At 48.1% G+C, this 21,947-nt stretch overlaps 1 protein-coding gene across 1 annotated transcript; it reads right to left on the minus strand.

Moving 5' to 3' along the window:
* Positions 1-3,228: 3,228 nt before the first annotated feature.
* On the minus strand, positions 3,229-15,459 carry SDR9C7 (short chain dehydrogenase/reductase family 9C member 7). Its single transcript, XM_003926451.4, has 4 exons — positions 15,012-15,459; positions 11,339-11,597; positions 10,502-10,665; positions 3,229-4,660 (listed from the first exon to the last, which is right to left on the minus strand). Exons 1-4 carry the CDS (start codon positions 15,310-15,312, stop codon positions 4,443-4,445), a joined length of 942 nt encoding a protein of 313 aa, XP_003926500.1. The 5' UTR covers positions 15,313-15,459; the 3' UTR covers positions 3,229-4,442.
* Between the last annotated feature and the right edge of the window lie 6,488 nt (positions 15,460-21,947).

The raw sequence follows: 21,947 nt of genomic DNA on the forward strand, positions 1-21,947 counted from the left end.
CCACAAAAAACCATAGATGTCCCTGACCTGTAGAGTAGCATCTGGTTGGTGGTGCCCATCTCATACCACTGTATAAATAACCCAGTCTTGGGTGTGTCTTTATCAGAAGCATGAAATGGACTAATACAGTAAATTGATACCAGTAGAGTGGGGTGCTGTTAAAAAGATACCTGAAAATGTGGAAGCGACTTTGGAACTGGGTAACACTTTGGATGAAAAAAATATTTCATTATGGGATTGTGTGACAGGTACACAATTGTATAAATGTAGTAAAAATTATCACACTGCATGCTTACATAAAATTCAATGAGTGAATTTAATAAATTATACTTCAATAAAAAATTTAAGAACTCAAGCACAAACAGCAAGGATCTCTCACCTATAAAGGAAGCAATATAAAGACCAAAACTCATCATAAAAATATTTCCAAACTCCTCAATTCACTTCTGTTAAGGAAGACGGTACATTTAGAAGAGAAGAATTATTAGAGTCTGATAGTTTAATCTACTCCTCCTAGCAAAATTCCAACTACTTCACCCATCCATTCAGAAATTCAATCATTAAACTTGTCTAACACCAAAGAAGGAAGATGCTGTTGCTGAAGATCCACCAAAAGAATTGATTTACTCTGTGTGGCAGAGACTGCCAGCTGTCCCACACTATAGAATTTGCTTCTTCTTTTCTATTAATGAAAATTTTAGCTGAATGTATGGCTGCTCAGAATGAGAAACGCAGTTTCAGCCTTTCTTGCAGCTAGGTGTGACAATGTGACTAAATTTTGGCCAATGTACGTGACCACAGTGAGGTATGTAAAACATACTCTTAAAGGGTGGAGGCCTGTCCTTCCTTTCCCCATGCCTTCTGGCTGGAGCCATCTTGTATGATAAGATGGCAGAACAAAAAGACAGAAGGAGTCTGGGCCCCTGACAAATTAATAGAGAGCAAATACCATATAATTCCAGGTTTTTCCATGAGAAAGAAAGAAAAGTCTGTTGTGTGTAATCTGTTAGTTTTGGTGTCTGTAACATGCAGCAGAAACTATATCTTACAACAAGAATACAATCTGCTGGGACTAATTTGTCAATCCAGGTTCCATTGAGTATGGGCAGTTGTGGGCAGTGTGTGTCAGAAAGAGTGGTCTGAATAACCGCCCACACTCAATGACAGAAAGATTAAACATTCGGAAAGATTGAAAGAATTGTGAGGAAGATGCAAAGGAGGGAGAAAGGAAGAAAGGCAGAAAGAGGAGAGAGAGAACAAGAGAGACGGGCTGACATTTCTATGTACCCCTGACAGCTGTAGCATTTTTCTGCCGAGCAACAAGGAGCCCAGTATCAACATAGAGAAGATGGCTGTGATTGGCAAACCTCTCTTTCTTCATGCAAGGGTCCAATGTGAGAAATGCCAGGAACTACTGAAACAATTCTGCTAGTGGGATGGGGAGGCTCTTTTGAGTTTCTGGTTCCAGATCTGAGCCCAAAGCTCATGTAAAATCTCCTTTGAAGAGGGTGTGAACAATTACAGGACAGGCCACTTCGGTGTCAAAGGATGACCCTAAGAGACTGGCTGGAAAAGAGAGGAAGCAAGTTTCTTACTGATGGAAAATGCAAAAGGCAGGAAATTATTCTGAAATTAGTTTGCCCCAAACTATGCCAATGGTGAAGAAGAAAGGTCATAAACATATGTGAGCAAAGGCAAATCAACAGAGACAAAGACTGGGGATGGGCATGGTGGCTCAGACAATCCCAGCACTTTGGGAGGCCAAGGCAGGAGAGTTGCTTGAGTCTCGGAGTTCAAGATCAGCCTGGGTGATATAGTGAGACCTCATCTCTACAAAAAAAAAAAAAAAAAAAAAAAAGAAAGAAAGAAAAGAAAAGAAAGAAAGAGTCACATTCTGTTTTACTTATTTCCCCAAACTCTATAATTTTTCTAAACATATTAGGGTTGGGGGAAACTAAAGCTGGAGAAAGTGCAGGAAATTTATGTGTTTGATCCCATCCAACCTCTCACCCTAGGTAAAGAAGTGCCAAATTGGCCGGGCGCAGTGGCTCAAGCCTGCAATCCCAGCACTTTGGGCGGCCGAGGCGGGTGGATCACGAGGTCGAGAGATCGAGACCATCCTGGTCAACATGGTGAAACCCCGTCTCTACTAAAAATACAAAAAATTAGCTGCGCATGGTGGCACGTGCCTGTAATCTCAGCTACTCGGGAGGCTGAGGCAGGAGAATTGCCTGAACCCAGGAGGCGGAGGTTGCGGTGAGCCGAGATGGCGCCATTGCACTCCAGCCTGGGTAACAAGAGAGAAACTCCGTCTCAAAAAAAAAAAGAAGTGCCAAATTGGCTATCTACTCGAATGGAAGAAGGGGAAATAGAAAAACAGGGAGGAATAAAAAAAAGTGTAAATTATTATCTCAAAATATTACCTAGCCAGTTTCCCCTTGGTAAATTTTTGTGTATTCATAAAGTTTATTTTTGACCTTTGTTCAACCCTCTCAACAGCATAATGTCTGAGTTTTGCATTTTTCAAGGTAGTAGACATCGTGACTGATTTTCCAACATCCCATCTGTTCCATGATTAATCTAAGCAATTCATGGCAATTTACCTCTTTGTCAGGGGTGGACAGCATAAACCAATTTGGGCCAATGAGATTCAAGGAGACACATAATGAGGGCTCTAGGAAAGAAACTTCTTCAATCTTGAATGCTGTGGAAAGGCGGGCTCTTTCTTCTTCTGTAAGTTGTGAATGAGGAAATGTAGAGTTCCCATTGCCTGGCAGTCACACCACAGCAGCAAAGGGTAAAGCCAAAACTGTGGGCAGCAGAACAAAGAAGTAGAAAGAGACTACCACGTCGATGCCATCATTCAGCCACTGGGCCCTGCCCTCACTCCTCACTGTCTAAGCCAATGTGAGTTGGCTTTTCTGTTACTTGTTGTTCACTGCATTCTGTCTGATTTAGAATTTGGTGCCCGGAACAGAAGTGCTGCAAATAACAAACCATAGTGAGCTGCACGCTAGCTCCCCAAAGATCTATCTACAAGCTAAACTGTGGAACCCGCGAGTGCTACCTCATTTGGAAAGAGTCTTTGTAGGTATTGTATTATTTCAGATGTTGAAGAGACCCAAATGAAAGATATTTTAGTTAAAAAATTCACACTTGACCTTTATTATATGACCATTTATCAAGATCAAGAAAAGTATTTTCAACAGAACTTCATAGACGCAGGAGTTTAAGTTTTTTTTTTTTATTTAAATTAGTTCAGTGACTTATTTGACAATGTTACTAACTTCAGAAATTGATTTTTCTGTAACTAAAAAGAATCCTGGTCTGGTAGTCTGAACATGTAATTGGTGTCCTTGTCTTAGTCACTAAGCTGGGATCTTAGGCAGGTCACCCTCCCCCCTGAGTGTCAGCTACTTCTGTGGAACTTCTGGTGGCTCCCGATTGCCCAGGTGCCTCAGAATCGTCTAGGTCCTTGTTACAGGCACATATTTCTGGGTCTTCTCTCAGTCCTACTGAATCAGATTTTCTAATACTGGTGCAGGAGTCTGTATTTTTAGTTAACTGGGTGTTTACAAGGTACAGCCAAGTTTGTGAAGTATTGGATGAAGACTTCCAGGGTCCTTCCTAGCTCTAAAAATTTGTATTCTGATTTCTATTCCTTCTATCACTGTTTGTCCTAACTCTGCTACTAGATGTTGTGCTAAAACAAAGCAAAGCAAAACACGAAATAAACAATAAAAAACCAAGACCATGGTTTAATCATCTTTATATTCCCCCAGCACCTACAAAGTGCCTGGTAGGTAGTAGGCATTCAATAAATATTTGAAAAATTACTCAATGATGGTTAAATAAATGAATGTTATTTCATGTGGATCCCAATCACCTATAGATAGAAGAATCTAAAAAGAGAGAAAATATCTTAAACTTTTGTCTGATGTAATCTTGCACGCCCTATCCGCCCTCTTAGGTACTTCATTCACATAACACATAATGGGTTATGTGAATGAAGTTGTGCATACTGAGGGACCCAGTAGGAAGATGGTTAGATTCTCTTGGGGGCTAGATTATCCCACAGTATTTCTCAGTGGCAGTGATAACTGAAAGGAGATCATGATTCAGCAGGAGCTGGTTTTCTCCATGACTTTTCCAAGACCAGAAGAAGCCATATCCCGACTGGGTGGCAGACGTCCTCGGAGCCATTGCTGCAGATCACTGAACCTGCAAAAAGGCCGCCTCAGGTTTCTGTGGGGCCCCAGAGGGTGGGAAGAGGCATTCATCTTCTGTTAGAAGTTACTGGTAAATTTGACAGCAGTGGGTGTCAGCTGAGCCAAGTGTCCTTTGCAGCCAATGCCCCCAGGATATCCGATACCACCGTTGGTGACCCTAAAGTCCTTTCTCCCCCTCTTTTATGCTCCACTGATCTATTGAGCCTCCCCAGTTTAGACACTGTCTGCTGGCCTTGGAAGGTACCGGCTCAGGATGAAATCTGTCACAGGGGTGGGCAGCTTAGCCAGGGGGAGGTACAGGAGTTTGGCATCCAGGCCAGGGTTGTAGCGGATGCGAGGGCTCCGGGAAACAACAGCATGCTCCATGCTGTTGATGACATCTCCGACTCTGGGCTCTGCCAGCTGCATCATGTTTTTCAATTTGTCGGTATCTGTTTGAGGGCACAGAGGAGAAAAAGGCTCTGTTATTTTTCATAAAAGATGGTTTCTTCTGAATTCCATTCAACTTCCCTTTCCATCAGATCCCTGATCTAACATTTCGGGCAGGTCTGCCACACCCTCCGGGTGGTTCCTTAAACTAAAACACATTTATAAGGTAATTATAAATGATCTTAGCCTGGCCAATGTGGTGAAATCCCATCTCTACTAAAAATACAAAAAGCAGCTGAGTGTGGTGGCACATGCCTGTAATCCCGGCTACTTGGGAGGCTGAGATACGGGAATCACTTGAACCCAGGAGGCAGAGGTTGTAGTGAGCCAAGATGGCACCAGTGAATTCCAGCCTGGGGGACAGAATGATATGCTGTCTCAAAATAAAATAAATACATAAATAAATAATTAATCTTATTTCTCTTCCTGAATTCAATGATTGTGCACTGAATTCCTGCTATTGCACTAGACTATTGATGAGAAGAACAGTGCCACTGATTAGTTATACGACCTTGAGCTTCAACTTTTTCCTGTAAAATGGAGATAATACTATCTTTCCTGAAGATTGGCCACGGTGGCTCATGTCTGCAATCCTAGTCCTTTGGGAGGCTGAGGCGGGCCAATCATCTGAAGTCAGGAGTTCTAGACCAGCCTGGCCAACATGGTAAAACTTCATCTCTACTAAAAATACAAAAATTAGCCAGGCGTGGTGGTGTGGTGGCATGTGCCTGTAATCACAGCTAACCGGGAGACTGAGGCCTGAGAATCACTCCTGGGAGGAGGAGGAGGTTGCTGTGAGCCAAAATTGCTCCACTGCATTCCAGCCTGGGCAACAGAGTGAGACTCCATCTTCCCCCCTACCGAAAAAAAATCTGTCCTGGAAAATAACAAAGATGATTAATAGCAGGGTGGACACTGGGGGAGTACAGAATAGAAAACATGGTGGGACAAGGGGCTTTTTTTTTTTTTTTTTTCCTTCTATGTACTTCCTAAAGTTCCCATATTTAGGCCGGGCGCAGTGGCTCAAGCCTATAATCCCAGCACTTTGGGAGGCCAAAGTGGATCACGAGGTCAAGAGATCGAGATCATCCTGGTCAACATGGTGAAACCCCGTCTCTACTAAAAATACAAAAAATTAGCTGGGCATGGTGGCACATGCCTGTAATCCCAGCTACTCAGGAGGCTGAGGCAGGAGAATTGCCTGAACCCAGGAGGCGGAGGTTGCGGTGAGCCGAGATCGCGCCATTGCACTCCAGCCTGGGTAACCAGAGCGAAACTCCGTCTCAAAAAAAAAAAAAAAAAAAGTTCCCATATTTAAACAAAAGCATCCAGGAGAAAATATTGTTAAAAAATAGTAATTTTCCCCTACCTCAGTCATAAGACCATTGTGGACTCAAATAATCTAAGGCATAGAGAAGCACCTGGTAGGGCCCTAACAAATGTGAGGGGCTGTTCTGTTTGCACTGGCACACAGGGGTGAAGATGGGGACAGAGCACCCGAGTGGTGTAAGTCAGCGGAAGCTCATGACATAACTAGGAGAAGGGCCACACCACACAGCCACCAGGCCCTCACCTGCACCCTCGCCCCAGGACAGGGCGATTCATGCTTCATGGAGAGCCCTGAGGACTCCAGAGAAAATGGTGCTTCAGCAGACTGCCCTGATAAGGGATGAAAACTTGAAAATAGAGAGGAAGCCAAAGCTGCCCTGACTTTGAGAGTGGTCCGGGCAGGCAAGGAATTGACCTGCTTGGGCTCAGGACCCTTGAGGGTAGCTGGTGAGAATGGGGGGGTGTCACTTAAGTCCCCTTCACCCCAGACTCTGAGAAACTCCATTTTCTGTTTCCTGGAAAGAAAGCAAGAGTCACATAAACTTAAAGCCAGACTGTCTGCGAAGCAGTGAAGTCTTAGGAAGGCACACCCTGCCCTCTGACCATGGAGCTGGCACAGAGGCCACCAGCAGCAGGGCTGAGGGTGGAAGGAACCGTTCAGGATGCCCAGGGGGCTGTGTCTGCCCACTTGGAGCCAGGGAAGCCTTTGCGGGCTGAGGAGGCGGAGCAAGCTGACATGATGAGATGTGCTGGGGTCTGGGTTCTGAGAGGTGAGGAGGGCTAGCACAGGCAGTGGGGTGGAAGAAGGTACCCCAGACATGGGAAGCAGTATGAGGTACATGCTTTCATCATTTTCTCAATTAGCTATTAGCTGCCATTCAGCACTGGGCACCCTGCTGGGCATGGAGTGGGAAGGGAGAGGGAAGGACACATCCAGCTCCGTCACTGTCCTCCACAGTGAGGAAGGACATAGGCTTTGGAGTTGGGCACCTGGGAAAACATTTTGTTATGGGGAGAATTAAGTAAGATAAAGTCTATAAAGTATCAGGTCTGGTCCTGGGGCTTACAAGCCAGGGGCCTGTCTGATTGCACAGCAACTTGCTGAGTTGGTACCCAGTGATGCTCCATGACAACTCCTAAATATTTCTTCAGTCTATTGCACAGCTGTCCCCAACCACCAGAACCACCATGACTTAGAACTTCATGTTTTTATTGCTCTATCACTGGGTTTCTGCAGTAGTCTCCCAGGTGGCCTCTTTATCCTTCCCATCATAACACAAATCTGACCTGTCACTTCAGAGCCATTTACATGGTCCCCAATGCCCTCAGGATAAAATCCACACTCCTTAGGATAGCCATCAAAGCCTCTTATGATCTGACTCCTAAGGTCTCCCCTCCTCAATCACCACCCACAGCACTCCTCCTGCCAGACTGTAATGGCAATGGCAAAGGTTTGTTTGGTTCTTACTGTGGCAGAGCTGAGTACTTTGCATTTCTGTTTAATTCTCCTAACAATCCATGAGAGAGGAATTGTACTTTATAAATGGATGAACTCGGCCGGGTGTGGTGGCTCAAGCCTGTAATCCCAGCACTTTGGGAGGCCGAGGCGGGTGGATCACGAGGTCAAGAGATCGAGACCATCCTGGTCAACATGGTGAAACCCCGTCTCTACTAAAAATACAAAAAATTAGCTGGGCATGGTGGCGTGTGCCTGTAATCCCAGCTACTCAGGAGGCTGAGGCAGGAGAATTGCCTGAACCCAGGAGGCGGAGGTTGCGGTGAGCCGAGATCGCGCCATTGCACTCCAGCCTGGGCAACAAGAGCGAAACTCCGTCTCAAAAATAAAAATAAAAATAAAAATAAATAAATAAATAAATGGATGAACTGGTTTGGAGAGCTGTGTAACAAGATTAGAGGGACTGCTGGAGTGCAAGCTTGAATCTGCACTGCCCCCAAAAGCATACAATGCGATGTCAGGTCTCCAACATGTGGTTCACACCCTTCCTCTTGTGTGAAACATCCGCCTCCTCTTTCCCTTTTGGTGTACTCGTATTCATCCTTCAAAACTCACTAAGGCATTAACTGTCACCTCTGTGAGGCTTCTGTTGTGGAATGAAGTCTGCGCTGTTGCTGTGCTTTGTACGCATGTCCATTATTGCAAGATTCTTCATGCAGTGGTGTATTTGCTTTCACATCTTCCCTGCTAGTTTCCTGGAGACTGTCTCATCTCTGTATCCCAATGAACACTGGGTAACGGAAGCGAAAACTCTCATAATAACCACTTGGGAAAACGTTTATCTAAATGTAGTTGATCACTGCCTGAAAACTTTCCTCTGAAATGTTGGTGTGGACTACGGGTGAATTGGCCTATGATATTTTATAAACCTAATCCTTACTATTCTTTAATATAACAACCAGCTTTTGGACAAGGTTTTCAGAGGGGTTTGCCTTTATACATATGCTTTCATGGACCGCACTAAAGACTCTATAAGCTCTCTTCCCCCTGAGTGCTTACTTAGAAAATGACTCTGTGAAGTTTCTAGATACTGGCTGAATCCATTTCGCCCAGCCTCAGGGCAGCTCCACAAATAATTGAAACTACTCTTTGCTAAGAGAGATCACACAGAGGATAAATATTCTTCCCCCCGTACTTTAACATCTGCTCTCCTTCTTCCCAACAGCTGCAGATTTCCCTTTGGGGACCTATGCCTCCCCCACAATGAGTCTGTTGGTCTGGGCAGAGCACGTGGCCCAGGCTGCACCACACTTTCACATTCCTCTGGGCACAGTGATTGGTTTAGGCTTGGGTACATGTTGTGGTTGCCTATGATTCGGCTACCATAGGTCCTCCAAGTCAGAGTGTACATTAGGACTTTTGAGAGAGGCACTGGAATGAACTCTCCTATTTTCCCAGCAGACCTCACCCTGGGTGGAGGCGAAGAGATGCTGCAGCCATGTGGCCCCCATAGGGCAGAGAGCTTATAGACTGGAGTCAATGCAAAGAAGCAGAGCCAAGAAATGGATGAATCCTAACAAGATTATTTGTGGGCTGGGATGGGTTGTACCTGAAGCTTATCGTGCTCAACTTTTTAGTCAGGTGAGGCAAGAAATTCCTTTTCTGCTTAAATAATTTGCATTGGATCTTCTGTCACTGAGTAAGTCCCAACTAATATAAATCCTTAGACATTTTCTTCTCAGAGAATCCTAACATATCTAGCACTAAAAGATGACTTTATTTAAGGGGTACTCCAAATTTTTCCTGGAGGCTTCCCAAAATCAATGAATGAATGACTCCTGCATCCGCCAGGTTCTTCAAGCTGTAAACCTGGCACTCATCCTTGACGGCTTCCTCTCCCTCACCCCTTCATCCTCAGTGTGCTTTGATGCTCTAATTTATTTTGTATACACCAGCTACCCACCATTGCTCCCCACCTGCCGGATTCTTTGAAGTTCCACAAATGGAGTTTTCTGCCTCAGAGCCTTCTTGCAAAAAAAAAAAAAAAGTCCCTACCCATCTCCTTTTTCCCCTTCCCAGCAACATCTAACTCTTATTCCTCTTCAAAGTCAACTCAGAGAAGCTCCCAACTTCACCGTCATCTGAATTGGGGTACAACTTCCCACTCCATTCTTTTTTCACATCCCTCCTTCTCCTCTGTAGCACATATCCACGTTTACCATGAAACACATGTGTTTTGATTAATGTTTGCCTCTCCTACTGAGTCCTAAGCTACAGTCAGTGAGGGCCAAGCATACCACTTTGTCCACTCCAGCTCTCCGGCCCCACACATGCTTGGGACATGGCAGCCTTACAATAAAGCATGTATATATTCAGTGAAAAAATGTCTGTCTTGGCTTTGTGTTCTGTTGACGTATGATGTCCAGCAGACAATCTTTTGCAGCACAAAGTTTTGGGGCAGCAGGATAAACAGCTGCCATATCCCCTCTACCCTCCAAAAACAGCTATGATTCACAGGAGACCCTCAGCTCAGTGAGAGAAAGAGAGCTGCCTAGGAACCCTCCCTTTTAAATTCCCATGTGCTCGTTTTCTTCTTCATTAACAAGCACTCAGAGTGTGCAAGGTACTTGACACACGCTAACCCTCACAGCAAGCCCATGAGGGAGGCACTATCTTTGGCTCCATTTTGTAAATGAGAAAACCGAGGCATGGGAACACTAGGTAATAGGTCCAAAGTCTCCTAGCTGGTAAGTAGTAGAGCCAGCTCTTGATCTTTTGGTTGTATTTATCTCAGTGCATTTTCACCTGATTCCCCTGCATCATGATGCTGTGGGGGGTAGGTGCCAGGAGTGGGCCACATTGCTCTTAGCTTCCTGCACTGCTCCAGCAGTGATAATTCTGCCACTCGCTCTCTATTCTCAAACCCCAGCTCCACTATGTGACCTGGAGTCCTGAACTCCTCTGAGTTTTGTCTCACCATCTATAAATGGAAAGCCAGCCAGTGACCCCAAGACCAACCCGCTCCCCTCAGAGACCCTCTCCAGCCCCAGGAACTTACAGATGCAGAAGTACTCCTCTCCATAGCTGTCCCGGGTCTCCTGAGGTAGCCTCTCCCAAAGTTTTCGCAGGCGTGACTCCATGCCCTCCTTGCCCAGAATGGCTGTCCGGTAGTTCCCCGGCTCAATGATGCTGACCTTCACTCCAAAGTAGTAGAGCTCACGCCTGGGAAAGATGAGTTGCCCTCAGTCTGGGCCCCGAGATGACAATCGTCATGGAGAGTCACCTCTGGATAGGCTTGTCTTTCAGGAACCCAGAGGTGCTTCCCCCACCCCTGCACTTGGCCCTGGCTTTGTCGTTTTGCAAATAAGCCCCTCCTTAGGCCCTCAACCCTTTCCCAAGCTGGCTTAGCAATTTCTGGGCAATTTGCTTGAGGCATGGCCAGTGGGAAGAAGGCAATAGAGAATCTAGGCCAAAGTCTGTTCTCCCACCAGGTCCCTCCCATTATCAGCCCTTCACCCAGCACCCACATGATGAAGGGCGTGGGTCTACACAAGGCCTGCATGCTCCTCTGAGGACCTCCCAGAGGTCACCTCTGCCTCCAGGACTGTCTGTCTGTTTGGGGGACTCTCCCTCCTCCTCTCACAGGCCCAAACAGGGTTTTACTTACCCTGTGCCACTCAAGGGAAGGCCCACCTGATGCCGCATAATTCCACTTTACCTCTCCTCCTCAGCTCCTCTCTTAGTCTTGGAGAAAACACCTTGAAGTCTAACCTTCCTTCTGCTATCGTGTTAGCTTCTTGTCTGCAGAATTCCCCTGCCCACATGCTGTCACTCCCAACCCTCTCTGACCCTTGGGATTTCCACCCGGAATGGTTTAGTACCAAGGCCCAGTTACCTAATGCTGTCAGAGAAGGCTTCGACGCCAAACTTGGAGACACAGTAGCCACCACCGATGATAGCCACACGACCACCAGAGCTGGACATGTTGACAATCCTGCCCCGGGCTCTCCTGACCATGGGCAGCATGTGAAGGGTCACTTCGATCAGTCCCACCAGGTTCACATTGATCACCTTCACAAAGTCCTCCTTGGTCAGCCATTCGTTGGGGCCACTGGGCAGGCCCACACCAGCATTGTTCACCAGGGCCCAGAGGCCTGGGGGCAAGACGGAGAACCACACAGAAATCAGCAATGGGCCTGGGAAAGAACCAAGCTCTGCTCCCCACCGGCTCAGGGCCCTCAAGGATGGTTGAGCAGGTGCATAAGACATAACACAGTCAGGTTATAACATAAAACAAAAGTGTGCCTTTTACTAATTAGTTTTCCCCAAAGGGACAATTTTTCCTGATTCACGTAAAATCTGCCAGCTAGCTGGGGCTCTGTACCAGCTATAATCTAGGTGCTAGCTCACAGTATTTCAGCTATCAGTTCTGGGATAAGAGTTTCATTTTTATACCAGTGAATTAATGTTTGGATCCTTCCCCATCCTGCTTCACCCTCTCTATTCACTTAAGTATAACCAACCGCATTTCACATACTACCAAAATCAGTCCGTTCATTCATTCATCTTCACACGTGTATTCATGCATGCATCTAGTAGGTGGCAATTACAGGGTGAAGGAAGCCAGGTGTAGTGGCTTACACCTGTAATCACAACCCTTTAGGAGGATCACTTGAGTTCAGGATTAGAGACCAGCCTGAGCAACAGAGTGAAAGCCCCGTTTCTCCAAAAAAAAAAAAAAAAAAAAAAGGTATGGTGGTGCATGCCTGTAGTCCTAGCTACTTGAAAGGCTGAGAGGCCTTTCCCAGGCATGAGCTCTACTACTTTGGGGTGAAGGTCAGCATCATTGAGCCGGGGAACTACCGGACAGCCACTCTGGGCAAGGAGGGCATGGAGTCACGCCTGCGAAAACTTTGGGAGAGGCTACCTCAGGAGACCCGGGACAGCTATGGTGAGGAGTACTTCTGCATCTGTAAGTTCCTGGGGCTGGAGAGGGTCTCTGAGGGGAGCGGGTTGGTCTTGGGGTCACTGGCTGGCTTTCCATTTATAGATGGTGAGACAAAACTCAGTTGAGCCCAGATTAGAGGTTACCTTGTTCAAAATTACACTGAGCTATGATGGTGCCACTGTACTCTAGCCTGGGTGAGAGAGTGAGACCTTGTCTCTAAAAATAAAATAAAATAAAATAAAATAAAATAAAATAAAATAAAATAAAATACAGGGTAAAGGAGATGCAAAATGAGCAAAACAGCATCTTACCCCTGAAGGAACTCACAAGCCAGAAAGGAAATAATACTGTTTATAAATAAACACATAAAATATTTAAATAAAATTTGTATGGAAAATGTGATGAGGACTGAGATATTTGCATTGGGTTGGTACCCATGGAAAGAAATAATGCTAAGTGTTGCCATTCAACTCTGCAGGGGACCAGGGTTAAAGAGTTTTATGTCTGGTCCTGGTTTTACTTCCAGCCTTAGACAAGTCACTTCCCTCTCTGGGCCTCAGGTTCTTCATCCATTGGACTGCAACAGTTGTTTCCAGGCTGTATTTTGCAAGCCTGAGAGGAGGAGGAAAATGCAGGAGAAGCTCTCCTTTTCATTTGTTTTACATATTGGACTTCCAAAAAATTCCACCAGAGGGAGGGTGATACAAAGGATACACTGGAAACTCCTCTAAATGCTCCTCAAGGGCCCCTTCCGGCTCCGTGCAAGAGTTCCCCGAGCCCTACTGCTCTGGTGATTCTCCCCACAGTCCCAGCCTCTGCAGCCTCCAGATACTCTGCAGGCACATCCCACTGTCTCCTGAAGGCAGGTCTCAACGCAAACAAATTCTAGTCCACCCTTTCGCCTAGGTCTGGGGTCCCCACCCAAGTCATGCCCCTACCCAATCTCCCTGTCTTTCTCTATCCAGGAGCAATGAGGAGCATGCAAGAACTTCATCTCCCACCCCCCTACCCACCCCAGTTCTCAGTTTTTCTTAGATCAGGATATTGCCCAGTGGCCTAGGCAGAATAATGGTCCCTCGAAGACGTCCCCATTCTCATTATCTCTGGAACCCGTGAATCTGCTGGGTTACATGGGAAAGGGGAATTAAGGTTGCAGGTGGAATGGAGGTTGCTAATCAATTGTCCTTAATGTTAGGGAGGAAGCTAATACAGGGAAATTATCCTAGATTAACCTGGTGAGCCCAGTATAATCACGAGTCCTTCTAAGTGGAAGAAGGAAGCAGAAACCAGAGAATCAGAGAGACTGAGAGAAGGGTGAAAAATACTGGCCCCAACCTTGTGGGCCTTGAAGATGGAGGTAGCGGGCCAGGAGACAGGGGATGTCAGCTGCCTCTGGAAGCTGGAAAAGGCAATGAGACGAAGTCTCCTCCAGAGCCTCCAGAAGGAACACAGCTCTGCTGACTTTGATTTTGATCAGCGAGACCCATTTGGGGCATCTCTCCTCCAGAACTAGAGGATAATACGTTTGTATTGTCTTCAGACCCTACCTTTGAGTTATTTGTTACAGCAGCAACAGGAAACTAACATGCTAAGTGAGGCATTAAGGCAAGTCACTCAAGTGACTGCAGGGAACTGGCTGAGACAGCCTGCTGAAGACAGAGGCTCACTCTTGCTGAATTATTAATTAATTAGCTCATTCAAAAACTTCGTATTGAGTTACCTTACTAGGTGCCAGACGTTATTCTAGGTATTAAGGACATGCAGTAAATAAAAGAGACAAAAATCCTTCCCAGGAAGCTTTATTCTAGCAGAGGAACAGACAATAAATAAGTAAAATCTGCTGTACTTTGAATAGTGATGAGTGCTAAGGAGAAAAATCAAGCAGGGAGTTACTGTCAGACTCCCCCCCAGGACTCTGCTGCCCTGACCTGTACATGGGCTCCAGACTAGCTCCTTCAGGAGGGAGGACTTCCTTTGGGCTGCTGCTTCTGCAACCCAGCCATCTTGTTCATCCTGTTTCTGTGCCCACACCCTGTGCGCTGGACGTGCGTGAGGCAGGTCCCCACACAGTCCTGGGCCAGCCCCAGTCCACAGCTTCCTTTCCCGATAGGAGCAGCCACTCTGACATACTTGCCCTGAAGTCAAACCAACACCCACCATGATGTCAAGAACTGCCTGACACAGTCAAAGAGAGAAAACGCACCCACTCATGGGATCCAACCTCCTGTCTCATTCCACCTCTCCCTATCCTGATCCCAACAAGCAATGTACTTGTATTTCCCCAGGAGCTGATGGTTAGGACTGTTGAAGCTTCGGAGAGGCACATCCGTTTTTCAAGGTTTGGACACACGGAACACATCTTCCCCCATCACTTCCTGTTGAGACCTCTTTCCTGTCTCTCTGAGTTTCCAGGACAGAAAACTTCCTTGGGAAATCACCCCTTCATGTGAACAGGCCAAACCATGCAGCGGCTTCCAATCAGATTGAGGCAGGGCCCTTTCCCTGTGTCACCTCTCCCACCCCATCTGGACATCAGGGTCTCTGATACTGTCAGATGCTTTGGGAGAGAGAAAGAGAAAGAAAGAGAAAACCAAGAAAGCCAAAGTGCAGTTCGCCCCACCTTGCTCGCCCACTTGGTCCCTCACCCACTGGGCCGCCGCCTTGATGCTTTCACTTTTGGTGACGTCCAGCAGGGTGGTCTGCAGCCGACAGGAGGTATCCTGCTGAAGTTTCTGGGCTCCCTCCTCAGTGAAGCAAGCAGCCAGCACCTGCATGCCCCGATCAACCAGCTGTTTGGCCAGCAGGTTCCCGAAGCCAGAGTCACAGCCTGTGATGAAGACATACTTCTCTGAGAGATTGCTGACCAGATTGCAGTTCTTGAACCAGCGGTACATAAACGAGAGGTCCGTGAGGGCCGCCATAGGGCAGGATCAATGTGATGGCCAAGAGGGACTGGGCTCAGGAGACAGCAGGGAAGAAGCTGGTTCTCTGAGCCTTAGCCGGCAGTCTGCGGGAACCCACCAGGAAGAAGAGCTCTCCTCCCTCCCGAAGCTTGCCACAAATCTAGGTCCCTGGATGAGCCACGCTGTAATTTTTATAGGTGGATGCATCACCACAGCAATTAGCCCAGATGCAGGAAATTCAAGTCCAACCTGAAGCCTTGTCACCTCTGACAGCCCTGGTGGCTGCCTCCCTCTCTCCTCCTGCCCTGATGGGTGAAGGTGACAAGAATGGAAAAGAATCCACTGGCAATGTTGGTGATGAGTGGTGGCACACTCAGGCAGTGTAAGGGAGGCAAATGAAAGAGGAGGACTCACCCCAGACAGCTCCCCTAGAAACCTTGCCCCCACAGTGCCCCCAACCCTGCCTGGGAATTTTGGTTCCCAGGGGTCAGAATCATTTGTCCTGAGTGCAGGTATGTAAGTAAGTTTAAGTTTTATTTTCAGGGAAAATGCTCAAGATGAATTCATTAATGCAAAACAAACAACATTGGTTCTGTGCGTTCCAAACCTCAAGAGAAACAATATGTGGTCAGCTCTTTGGAATTCTTAGGTAAGTCTCCATCACGAGAGAGGATGAAAAGCAATAGATTTCTCCCAGCGTGGATGTATCTCCATTGTTCTGAGGCCACAGGCAGCAGGGCCATTCTATAGGGGAGGCTGGTCATGTGAAGCCCAGCTACCAGAAAGCAGAAAGACCTGGGGCAGTCAGGCCTGATGCCCTAGGGAAGGGGCAGTGATACGCAGGTCACCAGTGAGCAGCCGCAGGCCAGATGAATGAGGAGGGATTATGAGTTCACTGGGCAGCTGAGGGAAGGGTCTGGCAGAGGCCTTGGCTTTGAGAGGGGATGAGATAAAGGAGGAGCAGAGAACTGGGGCCAGACACATAGAAAATTCTCAGGGTCGGGACTTGGAGGAGAAGGAGAGATTCCAGGCAATTTAGCAAATAATTTGCAGAAAGCTAAGAGGAAAGGTGGTAAAGGAAAGAAAATTAGGAAACCAGAGGTGTGAGTAGTGATGGAATTGCTTAAGATGCAGGGACAGAATGATGCTGGAGCCACCGGCGGTTCTTTGGATCGACATCTAGGGTCCCCATTCCTTGGGATGAGCCTGGTCCCAGCTCACACCTTCGTGGCTTAGAGAGCCTGACACAGAAACGGGACCACAAAGTTCTCTAGCATGAAGGGACAAAGGATGTATCTCTGTGATCCACCATTTGCCAAGTCTGACCAGCACAGGATCAGATAAAGCAGGTGTTACCTTGGAGAGCCCCACTGGGTTTGGCCATTCCTTACCAAGAGACGGGAGGAAGCCGGATTATGAACACACCCCGAAGAGCAGACCCAAAGCTTAGAGGGGATGGAAGTGGGAAATGGTAGAAAGCAAACTGCACCTACTTCATACCACCCCAAGGCAGAACACCTCCTATGTGGGATCTGGGAAGCATCTCCCAGGCTCTGTCTGCCTCCTGGGTGCGTGAACAGAGAAGTCTTGGCTTGGCAAGTTCATACCACGTCACTCAAAGGCTGAGCAGGCCCAGGGCAGTGGGTATCCCAGTTCTTGAGGACATAGGTGAGGTCCAGGAGTTGGCTCTGAACCTAAAATGAGGATAACTCAGAGCTGCCCCAGCACAGGCCTGGCCCTGACTCAGCACCTCCGGGGCCTCTATGCTGGCAGTGTTGCTCTGGCCTAAACTGAACACACAGGCCATGAGCGTCGGGGGAGTGAGTGCTGTAGGACCACATAGAACGCTCTTCCTCCCAGAGCTAGAAATGCATCCCTCTCTCAGATGACAGGTCTGCCTGCCGAGCTGGCCCCTAAGGCCTGATAGGTCACCCTGGTAGCTGCGCTCCGCATCCCCACCCCATGCACACAGGTGTCTCAGTGGAGAGGAGCTCTCTCCTCTGCCAGGCCATTTCCCTCTGGTGGGAGGGCATAGACTGGCAAGGGCCAAGGCACACCCTGATGAGGTGGACAGGAGGAAGAGCAGGTTTGGGCTCACCCACCCCCAGTTGCTCAAGACCTTCAACAAATGTGCATTCTTCAGGGTGACAGGTGGGCCATGAGGCTCAGAACCCAAGGAAGTGGGAAGCCATTATCTGTGACTGGGTCTTCCTTCCTAAGCAGCAAAACCTGGTTCTTTTCTCCTAAAATCACCAGGGTCCTGAATAATGTCTCAGGAAAAACCTAGAACAGAGGTGAGGGAAGTGAGGTACAAGACCTTGAACCTGAGACCTCCCACCCACCACTCTATTTCTCTGAAACAGCACCCCTCCCACGTGCCACGACGTTAAAGTGAGGGCCAGTCACTGAGTGCCACAAAGAGGTTGCTGGAGAGAAGAAGACTCGGGTGCCCCAGAGAAGAGATCTGGGGCCTGCCAGTGCCTTAGTGACATGCCATGGCTTCCTTGTACCTCTGTCCACTCCTGTGACCCCAGGCTACTTGACTCGTTCCTAGAAAGGAAACAATTACCTCTCACCTTGGTGGCAGAAAGGTGAGAACACAGAGGGCTGAGACAGGGCAGGGATAATCCAACTTCTCTCTTCAGTTTTCTTCTCAGTTCGTCCCTCCCCTCCCCAACTCCCATGAAGGCACCTGCCTCTTCTTCCCTCAGGTTCACAGCCCATGCTCCCCTCTGACTAGAAAGCAACTTGCTGCACATGGCTGCCCTTTTCAGCTTTTACTCTAGAACAAAAGTAACCAAAGAAACCCATGGTTTCGAGAGAGTCAAAAATTGGTTTCTGTTCCTCTTTCAGAATCCCTATGGAGGACACCATTGCCAGCCAATGCCCCCAGAGCTGACATTGAGGTCTAGGGGTCAGACTGATGGCTGCCCTGTCACCCCCCACCATGTCCACAGGTATATTCAGAGGAGCCCCCTCCCCGATTTTCTCCAGGCCATTTCCGTCACGGGGAGCGTGTAATAGACTGGACAGGTTGAGGCGTACCTGGGGAAGGAGCAGGAAGCAGAGAAGGCGTGGGCTGCAGATCCCTCCCCTGGTCACACCCTCCCCTTGTGTAGACACCTCAGAATTGGCCAACAGACTCCAAGACAACAGGGCATCTATGAATAATTCCGGATCCCATTCTTTAGCAGAACACCTGGGTTCTTTCCTCCTAATATTGCCAGTCCTGTGATATCTCGGAGGAATCCTGTGGAGGGCAAGAGGAAGAAGGTGGGGAAGGCATCCAGATGACATGAGTGCTCCCTCCCACCACGCCATTACTCTCTCCAGGACACATCACCTCTCCCAGGTCACCTAGCTCCTCCCAAGCATGCAGCCCAGTCTTGGCCTCACAGGGGCTTACTGGCATCTCAGCCAAATAAGTAGTGAGTGCTCCAAGCGGTGGGTCACCAAGGATAGATTCGTACCGCATTTTGCCCAAAGGCTTCTAGATGCTTTTCTGATGTCTGTTCAGGATGAGAAAAGATCCTTAATGTACTAGCACATTTCTCCCCTCCCATTTAGACCTCTGAATTAGGAGGAGAGTGTCTAAGAATCCCTGGACCCCCAGTGATATGCCTCAAGTCTAATCCATCCATATTCCCAAGGGAGTGCCTCAACCTTTACCCCAGGACCACCTGTTCTACTGTAAGCCCCCTCTGCCTCTCTTTTTGAGATATCTGGACTCATAAATGGAAGGTCTCTGCTGATAGCCTGAGAATATGAAAATCAGTTATCTCTAAACCCAGCCGCCCATCTCTAAACCCTGCTATCCACCATCTCTGACTTTAGTTTCCTCCTCAAAATAATGAGGGGCTCAGATAAGCCAGTGGTCCAAATTACAGGAAGCTGGGATGCTTCCTTTAGGTGACCGGTTCACCACATGGCTAAATGGGCTAAATGTCCTCACTTTGTTGGGGAGGCAGAGTCTGGAGGACAGATTCTCAGACTGTTGGAGGCACTCATGATGGACGCAGACTTCCGGACAAGGGTTTGTTTCTCTCCCCAGTGTCCACAGCTGACTCATAGGCTGTCAGAAACTTCTCCCCGTAGGTCTTCTTGACCTCGGCGATGACCAGGCGTGATACCTCCTTGAGGTTCTGTAAATGCCTCTCAGAGCTAGCTGCTCCTATTGGTCTTGAAGTAACAGAGTTCGATCACAGCCACCTTCATACCAAGCTGGGAAAGCTCCCTCCTGCAAGGCAGACGTGCGGAAGGGCAAGGACTTCAGAGGTGACGGGAGGCAAAACGGCAAACAAAGAAACCCAGCACAAACCCAGCACACAATGGCAGTGAGAGACGCTAGAAAGCTTGAAGAGTTGGGAAGGGCAGCAGATAGCAGATAAAAGTTATGATGGCGGCTTTGCCTCGGTATAGGGTTTCCATATTTTATGTACTGGAGCATACTAGCCCTAAATCCCACCAATTCAAGAGCAAGGCAGCACCTCCATGCTGTCACCTCCTATGCCCCTCACAGCCAATGGATCACCGGAATTCCCACATTCTATCTCCTCTGCTCCTTCCCTTCTTCTCCTGCCCCAAGAATCTCCCTGGCGTCCGAGCTGGGTGACGGCAGCTTTCCTCTAAGGAGCACCCCTCTGCCTTCAGCCTGGCTGCGCACACTCACAGCCACTGGGCTCACTGTAGTCAGTGGGTTTCTAGAAGCCGATTAGACCAAGGAGCTCCCCTAAGCAAATCCCTTTTTTGGGGGTTCCACTGCCAACGGCATGAGGCACAGCTCCTGTCTAGGGCCCCATGAGCCCATGTGCACCCACCTGCCCAGCTCCCCCACAGGCCTGGCCCTGTGCTTCATCCCATGAGGACCCCACAGCACAGGCACGTGGCTCACGCTCCCCCTGGACCTGAGCTGAAGACACAAGTCATTCTCCCATTTCTGTTCAAGGCTGCCAGGTGGGGATCCTTAGTCTCCAGCTCAGACCCCATCTCCAGGATCCTCCCCAACTCGGGAGGCTGCCATGGCCAGCAGGGCTGACTGGGTCACAACCCCTGTGAGAATTGGCAACAAGGATTCTGGCTCTCTTTCCCCTCTCTCAGCTGTCAGAGGTTTTAGGTCAGGGCCAAAATCTTGTTGTTGTGCTAGGCTGAGTTTATTGGGCACTCCCAAGGGCCTAAAGAGTCTGTTGTTTGGACTCAGATGCTCTCCCTATGCCTCCGGGGCCCAACAAATATCTCTCCGGGGAGAGAGACAGAGACAGGAAAACAAGAAGACAGGAATGGGGTAAGAGAGAGAAAACAAGGGGAAAGCATAGAAGAGAAAAGAATCAGGGAAGGAAAGTAAAAAAAAAACACATGAGGCCGGGCGCGGTGGCTCAAGCCTGTAATCCCAGCACTTTGGGAGGCCAAGGCGGGTGGATCACGAGGTCGAGAGATCGAGACCATCCTGGTCAACATGGTGAAACCCAGTCTCTACTAAAAATACAAAAAAATTAGCTGGGCGTGGTGGCACGTGCTTGTAATCTCAGCTACTCAGGAGGCTGAGGCAGGAGAATTGCTTGAACCCAGGAGGCGGAGGTTGCGGTGAGCCGAGATTGCGCCATTGCACTCCAGCCTGGGTAACAAGAGCGAAACTCCGTCTCAAAAAAAAAAAAAAAGAAAAAGAAAAACACCTGAGTAATTACTTTCTGCATCGTGCTTAGGAGAGAGATACTTAAATCCTGAGACCAGGGGAAGTTAGAGAACAGGCCTGCACTGGACACCAGGGGACAAGCTGTGCTACAGCCTGCATCAATGACAAGGCAGTATCTCTCCTGGAAAAAAGGTCACCCTGTGTACCTGGAAATTCCAAAGCTCGCTGCGAACTGAATGGCCAGAGCAGGCACGGGAGGAGGGAAGGAGGTCTTCTGCCACACAGTGTCTACACTACGGGAAGTCCCACCCTCTCCTCCCATGATCACACAAGGCCATCTCTGCCCTATCCCCATGGGCCCAGCCCATTCAGCTTTGGGGAAGACTCTACAGAAGACACAGGGGAGCAAATCAATAGCACGAAAGATTGGAGGAGTCTACAGAGCTACAGAGCCACAGACTCCTGGCCACAGGGGCAGGGCTGTGAGGGCATGAGGGCTGGGGGTCCAGGGGGCAGAGTTTGACCCCAGGAATATCAGAAAAACAATGAGGCCCACAATGGGAGCCCTTCCCCTACTCAGAAACCTTTCTGGGACTTAAAGAAATGAAGATTTTTTGATTCCATAGTTTTATTTTTCTTGAATAGCTCTGCTAAGCCTGTCAACAAACCTTGGTAGAGAATCATTACTGAGATGTTATTTAGGCCAGGGAGACAAACTTCAGCATTCAGCAATACAGAATCCCTTTAAAGTCTCTCCACATGCTGGAACATGGAGACCTTGACCGTTGTGTTGTGGAAGAAATTTGATGGTAAAAATGCTGATGCCAGAATGCCTAAAGTAGAGGGAAATTAACCCTGGTGGGTGGGATTAGGGTGAATGTTGTTTCGCTCTGATCTTCTGTGATTCTCCAGTGAGAAACCCTAGCTTGTCCTCCTATCTATCCAATCTTATTTTATTCTATAACTTCCCCCATGTTTTCCATTTCCAATCAGAACAAAGCAATCAGTGATCTCCCTTTCTGCA

The sequence above is a fragment of the Saimiri boliviensis genome, chromosome 7 (genome assembly GCF_048565385.1).
Source record: "Saimiri boliviensis isolate mSaiBol1 chromosome 7, mSaiBol1.pri, whole genome shotgun sequence".
Taxonomy (NCBI): Eukaryota; Metazoa; Chordata; class Mammalia; order Primates; family Cebidae; genus Saimiri; species Saimiri boliviensis.